The sequence below is a fragment of the Nicotiana sylvestris genome, chromosome 4, assembly GCF_000393655.2.
Source record: "Nicotiana sylvestris chromosome 4, ASM39365v2, whole genome shotgun sequence".
In the NCBI taxonomy this organism is placed as follows: Eukaryota; Viridiplantae; Streptophyta; class Magnoliopsida; order Solanales; family Solanaceae; genus Nicotiana; species Nicotiana sylvestris.
This window is the reverse complement of record NC_091060.1, coordinates 30,654,532-30,669,751: the sequence shown is the minus strand read 5'-3', so window position 1 is coordinate 30,669,751 and position 15,220 is coordinate 30,654,532. Positions and strand designations below refer to the sequence as shown.

At 38.3% G+C, this 15,220-nt stretch overlaps 1 protein-coding gene across 1 annotated transcript; it reads right to left on the bottom strand.

The window, feature by feature from the left end:
* Positions 1–2,432: 2,432 nt before the first annotated feature.
* LOC104248841 (uncharacterized) lies at positions 2,433–9,032 on the bottom strand. The gene is made up of 6 exons (XM_009805169.2): positions 8,516–9,032; positions 8,087–8,434; positions 7,633–7,798; positions 6,703–6,999; positions 6,501–6,624; positions 2,433–2,480 (listed from the first exon to the last, which is right to left on the bottom strand). Exons 2-4 carry the CDS (start codon positions 8,387–8,389, stop codon positions 6,863–6,865), a joined length of 606 nt encoding a protein of 201 aa, XP_009803471.2. The 5' UTR covers positions 8,390–8,434; positions 8,516–9,032; the 3' UTR covers positions 2,433–2,480; positions 6,501–6,624; positions 6,703–6,862.
* Between the last annotated feature and the right edge of the window lie 6,188 nt (positions 9,033–15,220).

The window sequence follows — 15,220 nt, the reverse complement described above, 5'->3', positions numbered from 1 at the left end:
ATTTTTTAGGTTTCATTTTAAAGTTTTTAGCATTGAACCCATTATATTTTCAAAGTTATGGGTTCAAATCTACTATATTTGCAATTTTAATGAATTTTTACTTACAAATTTTTACTCCGCATCGAAAGTTATGGGTTCAGTTAAACCCGTTGGTAATATACTATATCCGCCTCTGGATTGATCCCACTTCGGAAGAGAGAAGGCAATTTTGAAGCCTTTTAAGCACTTGTCCCTTTTATATCTTTCATTTAAGACACATACTTTTAAGTGTGTGCAATTAAGTACACTATATATTTCTATATTATAATCAAAGACTTGGACTTGGGTCGGGTCCTAAAATTAATTATTTTATTTTGTGACAGAAAAATTAGATTTATTTAAATTTTAAATTCAAAATTCGAATAAATAGTTATGTTTGTTATGAAAGGGTCCAACCGAATATGACTGTTTGTGAAACAAGACATTTTTTTCTGAAAGGGTCTGGTAGTTGCCTATAAATATACAAGAATTTCCAACGAGGTAGTATAGAAAACCACAAGTATTATTTCAGGCTTTATTGTATCCTGAAGAGAATCGTTTTGTATTTCCCTAAATTAGTATACAGCCAATAACTCTTTAAGGACAGTCGATTTTCATGCCTCAAAGCCATTTTTGTTTATTATTTTCTAACACTTATAAAAACACTGAAAGCAATAAGTTATAACCATACTTATTATTATGCAGGTAGAAGAGTAATCTCAATTTATCCACTATCAAGTACCAATAAATACTCAAGATGCCAACAAGAAAGTACTCTGCTGCTTTGGGGGAAAACTATAGTCCCATTACTGTAGAAATCTTTTGTTCAAAAAGTAGCCAAAGAGGCGATTCATGAATAAGTTAATCACGTAGGGGATTTGGGTATAAGTTGTACTTTGAAATAAGATTTCTATTAAGAACTTTTGCCACTATTAGATTATTTTAACATGTTGTGTTAGGTACATTTTATAAGTTATTAATCCCACGTGTTTTTTACCATACTGTATAATTATCTTTTTAAGTGGTGTGATACTATACAAGTTTTATTTATACTATCTGTGTGTAGAAGTACCTTTCAGGTACTTGTCCAAGAGATGCACAGATCAATGCTAAAATATTTTTGTATCACAACCAAAAAGATCTCTACTTGATGAACGACAACCTATATCAGTGTATTATGCTGCAATCCAAGCAACAAATATCTATTAAGCAACATACATAAAGTGAAGCATGAAAATAAACTTATAAATACTATAAATGCCAAAAAAAAAAAAAAAAAAAAAACTCTGCTTGGTTAGGGAACATATATAGCACCATCGCTGTATAAATCTTTTCTTCTGAAAAGTTTCCAAGTGTATAAGACGATTAAAAAGCCATCATAAAAAACATCACACGCTGCTACTTATTCATGAATGGTAGCAGAATACAACTTATAAATTCCAGTAATAGTTTGGCAGCATAGTTGATTTGGACGTATAAGTAGAGTAAAAAGCCATCTTAGAAACATCATATCCTGCTATATATCCTTGAATGGTATAAGAACAAACCAATAAATTCCAGTAATACTTCAATAGCATAATTGCTTGTCCATGGACATTATTCACGGGAAGATAAAAGAGAGTTTTATATGAGAAAACCATGATCAGTATTACATAACCGAGTAGAGCTACTATTTATTCTTATAAATAAACACGTTTCCTTTTTCTGTTTCATTTCCCAGGGACTTCCGCATCACTAGCGACAAGCTGATCCTGCTTCATTCTGCCATATTCCCACATTAACGACCCACACCTGAGGCGTTGACCATTGATATCAGATACATTTTTCATCATGTTTTGTCCACATATGAATGATTCCGCGAACATTGCAACAAGCGCAACACTGTCACTACATTTAAAAAACAAAAAACTAAAATTACCATATGTTTTAGAGAAGACTTAAGTTATACGACAACCTGTATAAGACACTGTAACAATTCGCATAAAATCTTACGTCTCTTGCTGAATTGGCAACTCATCAACCACGACAACATCTGTCACGACCCGGATTTTTCACCCTTGAGGGTTGTGATGGCGCCTACTAGTAAAAGCTAGGCAAGCCGACCATTTGCACAAATTATCTTTTTCTCATTTTAATTCTTTAACAAGTGTGAAGCAACAGTTTATAGACAGCGAAAATTAAAACAAGCGGAAGAAATTATTAAACCATTTAAATAATCCCAACATAATTTCTTGAACAAAACTATCCAGAACTGGTGTCACGCTTCACGCACAGTCTAGAATTACTACAAACAAGATCTGGAAAATGAATAATACACTGTTTCTGAAATATGTAAATGAAACAGGATGAAGGGATAGATGGAGACGTCGGGGCCTGCGGACTCATGCAGGACTACCTCGGAATCTCCGACTGGACTGAAGGCAGTCACCCAAGCTAAGGTCCGAATGTTGCTGCTCCGAGATCTGCACACAATGCAGACTGTAGTATCAGCACAACCGACCCCATGTGCTGGTAAGTGCCTAGCCTAACCTCGGCGAAGTAGTGATGAAGCTAGGACCAGACTACCAAATAAACCTGTGCAATTATATCATATACAGTGGAAAATAAAGCAGAAATGTACAGTTAAGAATGGGCGGGGAAAACATGTTGCGGGGGAATATCATTTACCAACAGTAACTCAGGAGAAAAGCATAAAGAACAATTTAAGATTCGCAGCCAAAAGAATAAGGAAACCATAACAAATCAATAACCACTTTCATCCTTTAATGTTGCGGTGCGTAACCCGATCCAAATCAAATATATAAACATTGTTGTGGCATGTAACCCGACCCAAATATAATAGCATTGCGGCGTGCAACCCGATCCAAATATAGTGTTGTTGCGGCGTGCAACCCGATCCAAATATAGTATTGTTGCGGCGTGCAACCCGATCTCAACATACAATTCAACTCCAATCACAAAAGAGTCCCGGCAAGGGAACAATAAGGAAACGATAATATCCCGGCAAGGGAATCGACAGTAAGTAGTAAATATATCTCGGCAAGGAAATCAGCTATAACCAAACTTGTTTCAATTTTTAGCTTCACAACAGAACCCTCGTCTAGAACCAATATTCAACCATAAGCAATTTTCACGAGATTAATTATAACTCTTGTCCAACACAGAGAATCAACAACTTATGCATTTGTAGTACTTGTTAAAAAACACAACAATGTCAATTTAAGACTCGCGGGGCATACTTGACACCAACGTATAGATACTTGTCACCATGCCTATACGTCGTACTCAACAAATAATACATAGCAAATAGGACTCGACTCCTAATCCCTCAAGCTAAGGTTAGACCAAACACATACCTCAAACTTCCACAGCCAATTCAAGCCTCAAACACCTCTTTTCCTTTAGAATTCATCTCCAAATAACTCGTATCTAGTCCAAATTGATTTAACAACATCAATAAATGCTAAAGAATTCATACCCAATGCTTAATTATAGGTTTTTTTATCCTTTTCCCCAAAAAGTCAAAAATTGACCTCGGACCTGCTTGGTCAAAACTCGAGGTTCGGACCAAAACCCGATCACTCATTCACCCACGAGCCCAAATATGCAATTAGTTTCGAAATTCGACCCCAAAACGAGGTCTAAATCCCAATTTATCAAAAAGCCCCAACTTTACCCAAATTCCTAATTTCTACTATAAAAATCCTAGATTTTAAGATGAAAATTGATGAAATGCAATGGGAAAACAAAAGAGAAAGGTTTAGAATCATATACCAATATTTTGGGAAGAAATTATTCTTTGAAAATCGCCTCAATGCTCCCAAATTTCAAAAATATGAAGTAAATGGGTTCTGCCCGTTTTTGCTTCTGCTTTAAAATCACTAGGCAGGCCTTCATCGCGTTCGTAATGGGCCTGTCGCGTTCGCGATGGGTCAGGCCTAGCTGACCATCGTGTTCGCGATCAGAAGCTCGTGTTCGCGAAGCTTCAGCTCCCAGAATCATCACATTCGTGGTCAGGTGGCCGCGTTCGCGTAAGGTAAGTTTGAAATCCCTCCCCGAGGCCACTAACCCTACGCGTTCGCGAGGGCCTGGACGCGTTCGCGTAGGGTATTCTCCCCCACCCCCACAGCCTCGCGTTCGCGTCCCAAGCTCCGCATTCGCGAAGAACAAATTTTCACCTGAGGAATATTGCCTTCCACGTTCGCGAGTGAAGCCACGTGAACGCGAAGCACAAAATCCCTGTGCACCAGAAACTGAAAACCTGCAACTTTTTCTAAGTTTAAAACCTTCCGAAACCTATCCGAAACTCACCCGAGCCCTCGGGGCTCCAAACCAAACATGCATACTAACTCAAAAACATCATATGAACTTATGTGTGCGATCAAATCACCAAAATACACCTTAAATAACGAATTTAGCATAGAAATCTAAGAAAACCCTCAAAACTTTCAAAGTATCAATTTTCACAACTACGGGTCCGAATCTCATCAAACGACTTTCGTTTCTTACCAAATTTTACAGGCTCTACTTAAATCACATATAAGACATGTACCGGGCTCCAGAACCAAAATACGGACCCGATACCAACAACTTCCAAACATTTTCTCATTTCTAAAAACTCACATATTCTCCAGAAAATAATTTTCTTTAAAAAATTCATTTCTCGGGCTTGGGACCTCGAAATTCGATTCCGGGCATACGCCCAAGTCCCATATTTTCCTACGGACCCTCCGGGACCGTCAAATCACGGGTCCGAATCCGTTTACCCAAAATATTGATCAAAGTTAACTTAAATTCATTTTAAAGGCAAATTTTATCATTTTCCACATATTTTCACATAATGGCTTTTCGGCTACGAACCCGGACTACGCACGTAAATTGAGGTGATGCAAAGAGAAGTTTTTAAGGTCTCGGAACACAGAATTTATTTCTAAAACGGGTGATGACCTTTTGGCTCATCACAACATCAAAGGGATCATCCTCTCTCTTATCTTTATATGGACTTTGATTCAATTCGATGACATTACTTTTGCCATAAAAACCAAGAGCACATAGAAAGTACGGGAGTGTAACAGCATACGCGTCAATTACTCTTCGGACCTTGGATTTATAAGCGGTACCTTGCTTTGAATCATAAAGGTAAAAGCATCTACCTTTGAAAGATAGTATTGCTAGTACCCAGTGCCAATTGTCCATAGAAGCAAGAATGGGAAATAATACGTCGTCGACAGTATGCCATGGACGGTTACAAAGCATTAGATTACCCAGAATGTATTGGGCGACATCGTGATCAGGATTCAACACGATGATATCTCTATTTTGTCCAATGAATTTCTTATGAAGAGCCTTAATCTTCAAATCAAATAAATAATCTGTAATGGTAAACTTCACTGTAACATCTGGATCATATTTCCCCTTCTTCCTCAAATAGTAAAATAAGATATCCACATGCTGTCAAAGAGTAAAAATATGGTTATTTTAATCACTAAATATCTTAACAAAAGTCAAATGCACTACATACCGTGATAATTTTAAGGGGACCGGCTTCACGAGACCATTTCGGCCTATTCATGGCTAAGCTCTATTGGGTGGACAATTACCTTTCTTTAACTAGGTGAAAGAGTAAATCAGACATTTCATTTCTTATTATAAGAAATTTTAGAGAGCGAATGAGATTGATCGAAACTATAGGTTGTTTCCTTGCAGGAGAACTAAACTGCTTACCTAGAAACAACTGATATTAAGAGAAACATCTAAATATATGGTCAAATAAGTCATATCTTCTTTGCTTTTAAGTAACTATAGGTTGTTTCCTTGTTAATGTTCAAGGATTAAAGACAGTGGATTAAGGAGAAAATTTTAAACATGAGAACTAGTTGAGGAATTACACTGGCAGAACCTGTGTGTACCAACATCAAATTACATCAATTAACGATACTTATTCTTTTTTTGACAAAATTCCAATTGGAGGTGCAATCAGATAACTTGCCAGCACATAGCTAGCTACCATTTATAATAAGAGACAAATTGTGAACTTCAACCATGTATAATAAAGGAGAACTACTATCCTGTATAAAAAGAATTATCAACACCACGTGCAGATGCAACTTTAAACTTATAGTCCAGCTACTCAGACAATATTCCTGTCTCTAAATGGTGTCTATCTAATTAGTCAAGCTTTACACTCTAAAACATTCACAGCTCTCGATATCTGAGAAACTAAACAGGTGCATGAACCAATAGCTTCATGTCAGACCATCTTGGTTGACAACATTCGACTGTCATTGACAACAAAAGTCAATGCACAACATACCCTGATAATTTTTACACTGAAAATCAAATATATCATAAAGCTTACGCCATATACTTGCGTTGTGCATCAAAATGGGACATATTGTTCCTTTACTGTTGTCTATAAACTCACAACCAAAGATATAAGACATATTTGGAATAAATATTCAATGTATAAATGTCTAACGTACCGTATCATTTAAAGGTTGGCCTTTGTATGCAAGCTGGTGGAAACACCCCTTCTTATGAACATGCATAACCCCAAATTCAAATGGCAGCTGTAATACATTATCCTTTTTGGCGTAAACACAACCCCTGAAAAATACCGAATTTATCATCAAAATAGTGGTCTTTAAAAAACCATATTTACGCTAAATACCAGTGGGTACTTACTTTCTTTTTATCCACAAACCTGTAGTAACCCATGTCTTGAACTCACTCTTGATCTTGTTGTAATCATCATCAGTTGCAAAGCATACCAAAGGGTATCCTCCAGTCACAATGGTCTTTGTTGAGCGTCCTCCCACCGAACTGTTGCTTGAACCAATAACACTCAATAACGATGACTTATTGACTGGTCCAGATGTCTTATAAAACATTCAGATGTAGGTTCCACTACCGCCGGATTTGTATATTTCACAATTTGTGACTCTGGGACGTCAATATAAAAATCCTCCATGGGATCTTTGGCTGAATATCCAGCACCAACATAAGTATATTGATTAGTAATAATCGCATTCCAAAAATGTCATTATACAACATGTATGATATTATGATATATTTACTAAAATATCATAATACAACATCCAAAGTTACCAGAGGCCTCAGGATTTGTATATTTAATAATCTGGGACTCCGGGACATCAATATAAAAGTCCTCCATGTGGTCCTTAGCTGAAGTACGAGCTCTAACATCATCATCGTGCTCGACTTTGGGTAGACCATAAACATACACACATCCAGGTCATGTGAAATGTGTATAATCAGTTTTACAGATCATGAAGTAGTGAAAACCCATAACATGTATGTTCATGAGGCAATATATATAATTATCCTACATATATGCGATCCGTCTTTTTATACAACAAACAAAATACCCAGTGGGTATATATGTAGTTGATATTGTTGTATCATAAAAAGATCGTACTTAAATTTATACAAGAAATATATATGTCATAACTTAAATATAACATGAATATGTTTTCTTCTACGTCATATATGGTATAACCCATATTCAAAAATTAAATTAGGTATAAAATGAATACTATATATAAATTTGCAAACAAAAGAAATCTTACGCCAAAAGCAAACAAGTATGATTACCGGTAAAATACACATTGGGATCTTCATTCATTTTCCCATTGTTTTCAAAGTGATTACTATCATTGATGCCACGAGCCTTTGCGCTTTTATCACGACCTTCGCTGCCATGGTAACCATCTAATTCACAACCACCATACATGCCTTGGTGGCGAACTCCTCCCCCAAGCTATTCAAACATTAATTAATTAACTTTTAAAACATATATATGATTGAAAATTTAAGAAACTGCTGTAATATATAAACTCCAAGATAATAATTCATCGATTGTTATGATAAATACCTCATCAGTAGTGAGGCTATCCACTTTCTTTGACAATAAATCAATAATGTTAACTAATTTGGAATTAGATTCCACAATGAATACATTCATCTTTGATCTAGTGAAAAAAATAAGGATAATAAAAGCATTGCTAAATATATTATTTTAAAAGCCAAAATAATAAGATACACATACCATTTGAAAATCTTCCTTCAAAACCTTCTGACAGTCTAATATACGTTTGATCTCAGCTATCAAATCCATACTAGCAGGTTCGGGATCAGAATTTAATTTTCTGTATATCTTAGATGGCATACATTTGATCCCACCTATCAAGTCCATACTAGCAGGCTCATGATCTGAATTTGATTTCCTGTATATCTTAGATGGAATAGGAAAAGGAAATTGGAAGTCATCGTCGCCAAGTTCACATACAACATCATCCTGAACTGCTGCATTCTCTTCCATTTCAATATCAAAAAAAGCAAGCACATCCATACTTGGTTTCTCAAGTGTTGTTGGTAAAATATTTCTCACCTTCAACTATATAGTAAAATACATCAATATTATAAAATATAATACAAATGCTTATTAACAGGTGCAAAAAGTATAATTAAAAGTAACCTTTATATCAGACAGTAACTTTGATGCCTTTCCCGAAGTAGGATTACTGATCACTTTCTAGCTAAGTATGCGAGGGACTCTATGCTCAACAAACACAGAAGTTGATCTTTTGTTCGAGGACAACATTCATAAAACCAGATTTGGAATGTTAATGGAAATCCATATAGCCTGGAATATTTTTTTGCTTTCTTCCCTCGAAAAGCTTTTTTCAATGAGGTATACGTTTTGTTAAAAACCAATTTACCCCATGGATAATTTTCAAATTCACCAGACTCAACTAACTTAAAGTGACCAACTGAGACGGGACTATCAGGAAGTGATGAAAATAAAAAGATGTTAATGAAAAAAATCACAGCAATCTTCACTGCATCTTGATCTGATGACCATCTCTCCCCTTCAAAACAATCGACTATAGCCTGGCTATTAAGCTTCTTAATTCCTCCAAAACAGCGATCAATCAAACTACAACTTTGATTAGTATCATAATGTTTATGCGCCACACCAGTACAGTTCAGACCCGTAACAAGCGCAAATTCACCGATACCAAAACGTATTTTACAACCATTCAATGATAACCACAATTCATCTCTATTATCGTGAACAACCTCCCTCAATAATAAAGTATGTATCAAACGGGGTTGCATAGCTACCATCGGCAAATTAACAAAGTATCCGAAATATGTTTCTCTGAACATTTTAAATTTTCTTGGAGTCAAATGCTTCCTCAAATTTTCAATCGCGCTAATATTACTGTTGGCTGCAATCTTTACTTTAGAATGATCTTTGTGACGACCTGGCCAATCGTCTCATGGGTTACCGCTCTGTTTCTCCCATTTCAGCTTCTTTATGCTTCGTTATCCGTGTTTTATGTGATTGGATTGATTAGTTTGAGTTCGGGGAGGATTTGGTAAGAAATGAGACACTTAGTCTCTTTTAAGATAAGTTGGAAAAGTCAACCAGATGTTGACTTATATGTTAGAGGGCTCGGATGTGAGTTCTGATGGTTCGGTTAGCTTCTGGAAGTGATTTGTGACTTAGGAGCGCCATAGGAATGGATTTTGGAGTTGTAGAGAAGATTTAAGCTTGAATTGGCAAAGTTGATATTTTGGCGATTTCCGGTTGATAGGTGAGATTTTGATATAGGGGTCGGAATGGAATTCCGAGAGTTGCAGTAGCTTCGTTATGTCATTTGGGATGTGTGAGCAAAATTTCAGGTCATTCGGACGAGATTTGGTAGACTTTTCGATCGAAAGCATAATTTAAGAGTTCTTGGAGTTCTTAGGCTTGAATCCTATGTTAAATTGGTGATTTGGTGTTGTTGTGAGCGTTCTGAAGTTTTGAACAAGTTTGAACGATGTCATAGGATGTGTTGGTACAATTGGTTTGAAGTTTCGGGGGTTCCGGGATGTTTTAGGCCGAAAATCATAGCTGTAGCAGGTCCAGAAGGGTTGCAGGCCTCGGAACCCACCAGTGCGGTCTGCACAAAAAGAAGTGCGTCCGCGGTAGGTGTTGTGCGGACCGCACAAAATGCAGTGCGGCCGCGATGGAGAATATTTCATTGGTCCTACTTCGGAAGCTCATGTCCTTTGATCTACAAGAAATTTTGAGATGATTCAAAAACAAAAGTTGTAACCCTTCTTGTCTAGTTTCCAGAAAGGTAAAGATATTGCAATTTGGACATCTGTAGCAAAAGGTATGGCCAAATACTAAAGCATGTCACTGCAGATAAAAACATGTGTGGCCGCAGTCATTTTTGTGCAGACCGCACTGGTTTTGTGCAGACCGCGGTCCTTTTTGTGCGGTCCGCAGAGGTGAAAATCCGTGGGGTACTCTATAAATACGAGGTTTAAGGTTTTATTTAATATTTTGACCTAGAGAGCTCGGATTTTGACGATTTTTCAAGAAATTCATCGGGGTAAGTAATTCTAACTCAGATTTGGCTAGAGTACATGAATCTATCATTGAATTCATCATTTAATTCGTGATTTGGGATGAAAATTGGGAAGAAAATTTGTGGCATTTTCCAAAAAATATATATATAATGATGATTTGAAGGACCAAATGGTACCGGAATTGGATAATTTTGGTATGGTTGGACTCGTGGTTGAATGGGTTGTCGGATTTTGTGAGTTTCGTCGGATTCTGAAGCGTGGGCCCGGGGGGCGGGTTCGAGCAATTTTGGGATTTTGATGTTAAATTGGATATTTTCAAGTGGGCTTCGCTCCCTTAGCATATTTTAATGATTATGTACTGATTGTGGCTAGATTTGGAGTATCCAGAGATCGATTCGCGCGGATAAGGCATCACGGGCTAGAGTTCGGACCGGATCGTGGTGAGTAATGATTGTAAATGATGTTCTGAGGGTTTGAAATCCCGGATTGCACATTGTTGTGCTATATTGAGGTGAGGCACACGTTTGATAACAAGCGTGGGGTCGTGCACTATTGGCGATTGTGACTTGGTTCGTCCTGATTGATGATTTTACCCGTATTTGATTGAAAACTATTTGCTATCATCATTATTTGGGCTGAAAGCCATATTTGGGCCTAGTGCCAGCTATTTGAACCCTTCGGGGATTTTTGTTGATATTTCCTTACTGTTTTGACTTTATACTTGAACTCAGTCATGTTATTTTCCATTGTTTTCAAAAATCAGCCTTGTTTACTCTGCTTTAACACTTGAAATGATATTTTAAATAATATTTTGTGCTGAGCGTTATGTTTTACTGTTGCCCGAGTGGCTTATGTGATTTTTGACTGAGTAAGGCCGAGGGCCTATTTTGTGAGGATATTTTTGGGTCGGGCTGCACGCCGCAGCAGTGAGATACTGATTATGATAATGAGGTCGAGGGCATGAGATTGTGCGCCATGAGGTGGCTTGATATTGGAGATTGTGCGCCATGAGGTGGCTTGATATTGATATGAGGACGAGAGCCTGTTTATGATGCCACTAGGTGGTTTGATATTGCGCTTGGGCCGTAAGGGGCCCCTCTCAGAGTCTGTACACCCCCAGTGAGCGCGAGTACCCATTGTGATTTGAGATTGAGCCCGAGGGGCTGGTATTGTTCTGAGATTTGAGCCCGAGGGGCTGGTACTGTTTTGAGATGTTTCCAGAGGGGCGAATTTATTGGTATTGTGCCCTAGGGGAAAATTTCTATTTGTTTACTTACCTGTCAATTACTTGTTTTACTTATTGAGAAAGGGATTTTCACTAGACTTTTCACTATTTTACTGTTTTAAGTGATTTTACTGCTTTAGTATGGAATACCTTGTGTTTTACGTGATTTCTTACTTTCAGTCATTATTTATATTTGTTATTCACTGAGTTAGAGTACTCACTTTACTCCCTACACCTTGTGTGCAGATTCAGGTATTTATACACCCGGTAGCGGATTTTGGCTGATCGGAGGTAGAGTCATCGGAGTTTAGCAAGGTAGCTGCCGGCGTTCGCAGCACTACTTTTCTCCTTCTTCATTTCATTAGTCTTTGTTTTGCACATTTCAGACTTTTCAGTTGTATTTATACCCTAGTAGATGCTCGTGACTTATGACACCCCGGTTAGGGCTGTGTCGGGTTATATTTTCGCTACGTATTATCATTAAATCATGTTTAGACTGCTTTTATATTGTTTAACTGTCTTAAAAAGTGAATTGGGTTTAGTTGGCTGGCCTTGTCTTCTCGAGAGGCGCAATCATGGTCGGGTCTGGGTTTGGGTTCGTGACAGTTGGTATCAGAGCCTAAGTTACATAGGTCTCACGAGTCATGAGCAGGTTTAGTAGAGTCTCGCAGATCGGTACGGAGACGTCTGTATTTATCCTCGAGAGGTTGCAAAACCTTTAGGAAAACTTCACATTCTTGAATTCTTATCGTACGTCCTTTGATTCAGGTTGAAATGTAACTCTTTAAATTCCTTCCACGCGTTCGTGTGCACGCATGAGCGCTCAGTATCAGATGTACATCGATGGCTTGTGATTCCCTGATCGAGGGGCGAGACGTGATCTCTGTGAGTTGATGTTAGGCCAGTTTGGAGGACTTGAGGTCGGATCTTTGCCTATAGCTTGAGCACCGAGGTGCTGATTGTGTAAGCAAGTGTCTTCGAACTGATATGTTCGGTAGTGTCCCTATTAGTGGAAGTGACGGCTGCATGGCTATGTGATGAGTATGTTGTAACTGCGAGATGTATTCTTATGAATTGGAAGCGACAAGGAGGGTTTGCTGGAGGATAGAAGGACTATTAGGTACTTGATTTTCATCTTGATTTGAGGTATAGACTCGAGTTATGGGTGTGGGAAGAGTCTTTTCATGTGTCCTAGTTGGGAGTGAAGTAAATTTCATGCTGCGGTATGAGTTCAGACTCAGGAAGGCTAAGTGACTGCGTAATGTTTGTGAGGTGGAAGGTATACAGAAATGTTAGTTGAAGACAAGGCAGGTGGGTTATTTCCTACGAAGTGTTCCAAGGTTGTGTGATCCTTATGTGTCTTTTAGAAGGTCTCGTTTACAAGTGAAATATAAGTGTTGAAATTTGAATTTTGAGTCACTTAAGAGAGTGGGCTTGACTATTGCAAGGATGAATGCGAGAATTGTAGAAGATTCAAGGCACCAGATGGTCTGTGTTTCATGAGCTTATGAAGGTTTGAGTTTAATCTCGCTATGGTATTATGGCAGCAATAGAGTATATGCATTATGAGTTATTGTGTATGTTTTGGTCTACGGCTCCGAGCCAAGTGGGGGAGTCTGCTATTGATTAAGCGATTGCATGGTTATGTGCTATATTGGTTCCGATTTGAGACGTTCGGGTGAATCAGTTATGGCCTATGGAGGTTGAGACCGAGGACGGCTAATTTTCGACTAAGGTAAGGTTATATTATGCTTCATAGGTTTGCGAGAATCACAGAATGTCTTGAGTGGTTGTTGATAAAGAATGCTCGATGCATAGGGCAGGAAGTTGCTTGGTTCTATTGAGATGAGGTTACATTCCACGATGTCGGAGTGCCAACGAGGCACGGGTTGTTCGGTTTATTTGATCAGGCTAATTGCAGTTTGAGTTGAGTGAATAACTCACGGGAATAGTTCTAATGTGTTTAGGATTTTACACGTAACAATAGGGTATTTTAAGGTTGTATATGTGGTTAGAGACTGAGTTTTCATTGGAAGATGTCAAGACTTGTGGTGTTTCCTATATAAATTATGGGATTCTATGTATCAGTATTAGGAAGGTAAAGGTAACGGATTTAGATTCGCAGGAAGTTCTTTAGAGTAAAGTATTTTGAATGTGATGCTTTTGGGAATTTAAGAGGGTATTCAGCAGCTTATGAGTCTTAGACAGCATGGTTTTGTGCTTGGGTCTCGTGTGGTGAGTCTATATCGAGGAATGGTGGCGTTATAGCAAGGAGGAGTGTCAAGCTGACGGTAGATCAAAAGGAAACTAGGATAGATGGGATAGCTTGGTAGTAGGCCGGATCGGTATGGTAAGAATATGATTAGTTCTTTGGGAGTGTACGGGGTAATGAGTTCCTACAGGCATTTTACGGCAATGCTCTTAGGTTTTGCTAGCTTGCGTAGCTTGGTCAAGCTAGAAGGATTCAGTCCTGGCAGGTTTGGTTTTGTGCAAAAAGGAGTCGGGGAGTTCTTGATAATTTCTACCGCGGTTTAGAGGTGTATATATATTTCTACTGGCATGAGGAGCATGGGATTTATAACAATTCTTTATCCAGATGGGTTCAATGGAAAGATCTTGGCTAGTTGAGTACGTAGATGTTTGTGGCTCGGAAGGAGGATGAAGTTCTCATGTTATCCTAGGATGGTATGGTATATGCGGTATGTTGTGGAGGATTGAGATTTGTGTGGGTAAGGTTACGGTTTAGTTTTGAATGGAAAGTCATAAAATTCTTAGGCAGCACGGGCAGTTTCAGGTGATTTGAGAAATGAGCGTCAGATGATTAGGGGGATGATCTTCAAATGATTAAGGAAATGGTATTGCTAATTGGAGTGATTTGACGAGGGTATATGTTTCAGGAAAGGCAATGTGATTAAGTTGAGGTACTACAATAGTATTGTGGCACCTTCTTGTTAGATCGACTGCTGGTATTCGAGTTTGGTTGGTGGCACAGAGGAATTTTAGAGTATCTCTCGTGGAATGATTGGGTATTTGAGGTGTGGTATGCATTCGGATGGCGGAATTGGGATCAGGTATGTTGATTCATGGGCCATATGGAGTTGGAGACAGGAAGTTCTCATATTCAGGCTATGTGGTAGTTGTGAGTCGTATGTATTGGCACTGTTTAGTGACTATCGGGATTTGGAGACCCGAGCGGACCTTTTGTGTTTGGTATGTTAAATCTTGGATGTGATATTGGGTTCAGACTGGTTGTCATTGTGTTGTGTCATTCTGGACTATTGTACTAAGGCGACGCTATTGGCTATGCTGGAAGTGCCACGGATTGAGGGACGAGGTTCGACGGATTTTGTGTTTGTAATAGGGTGATTTTATATATTTTGAAGACCAGCGAATGACTGGGAAGGATTGTCTTTCTTATTCGGGCTCTCGTGATGGATGTCAGTGCAGAGGCCCTTCGTATTGATTCAGTTTTGGTAGTGAGGGACTTTTCGGATGTGTTTCTTGTGGCTGGGCAAGTTGCCAGGCAAGGTTGTTGATTTCGGTATTAATTTGATGATGGGAATCGTATCGTATGGCACCGGTAGAGTT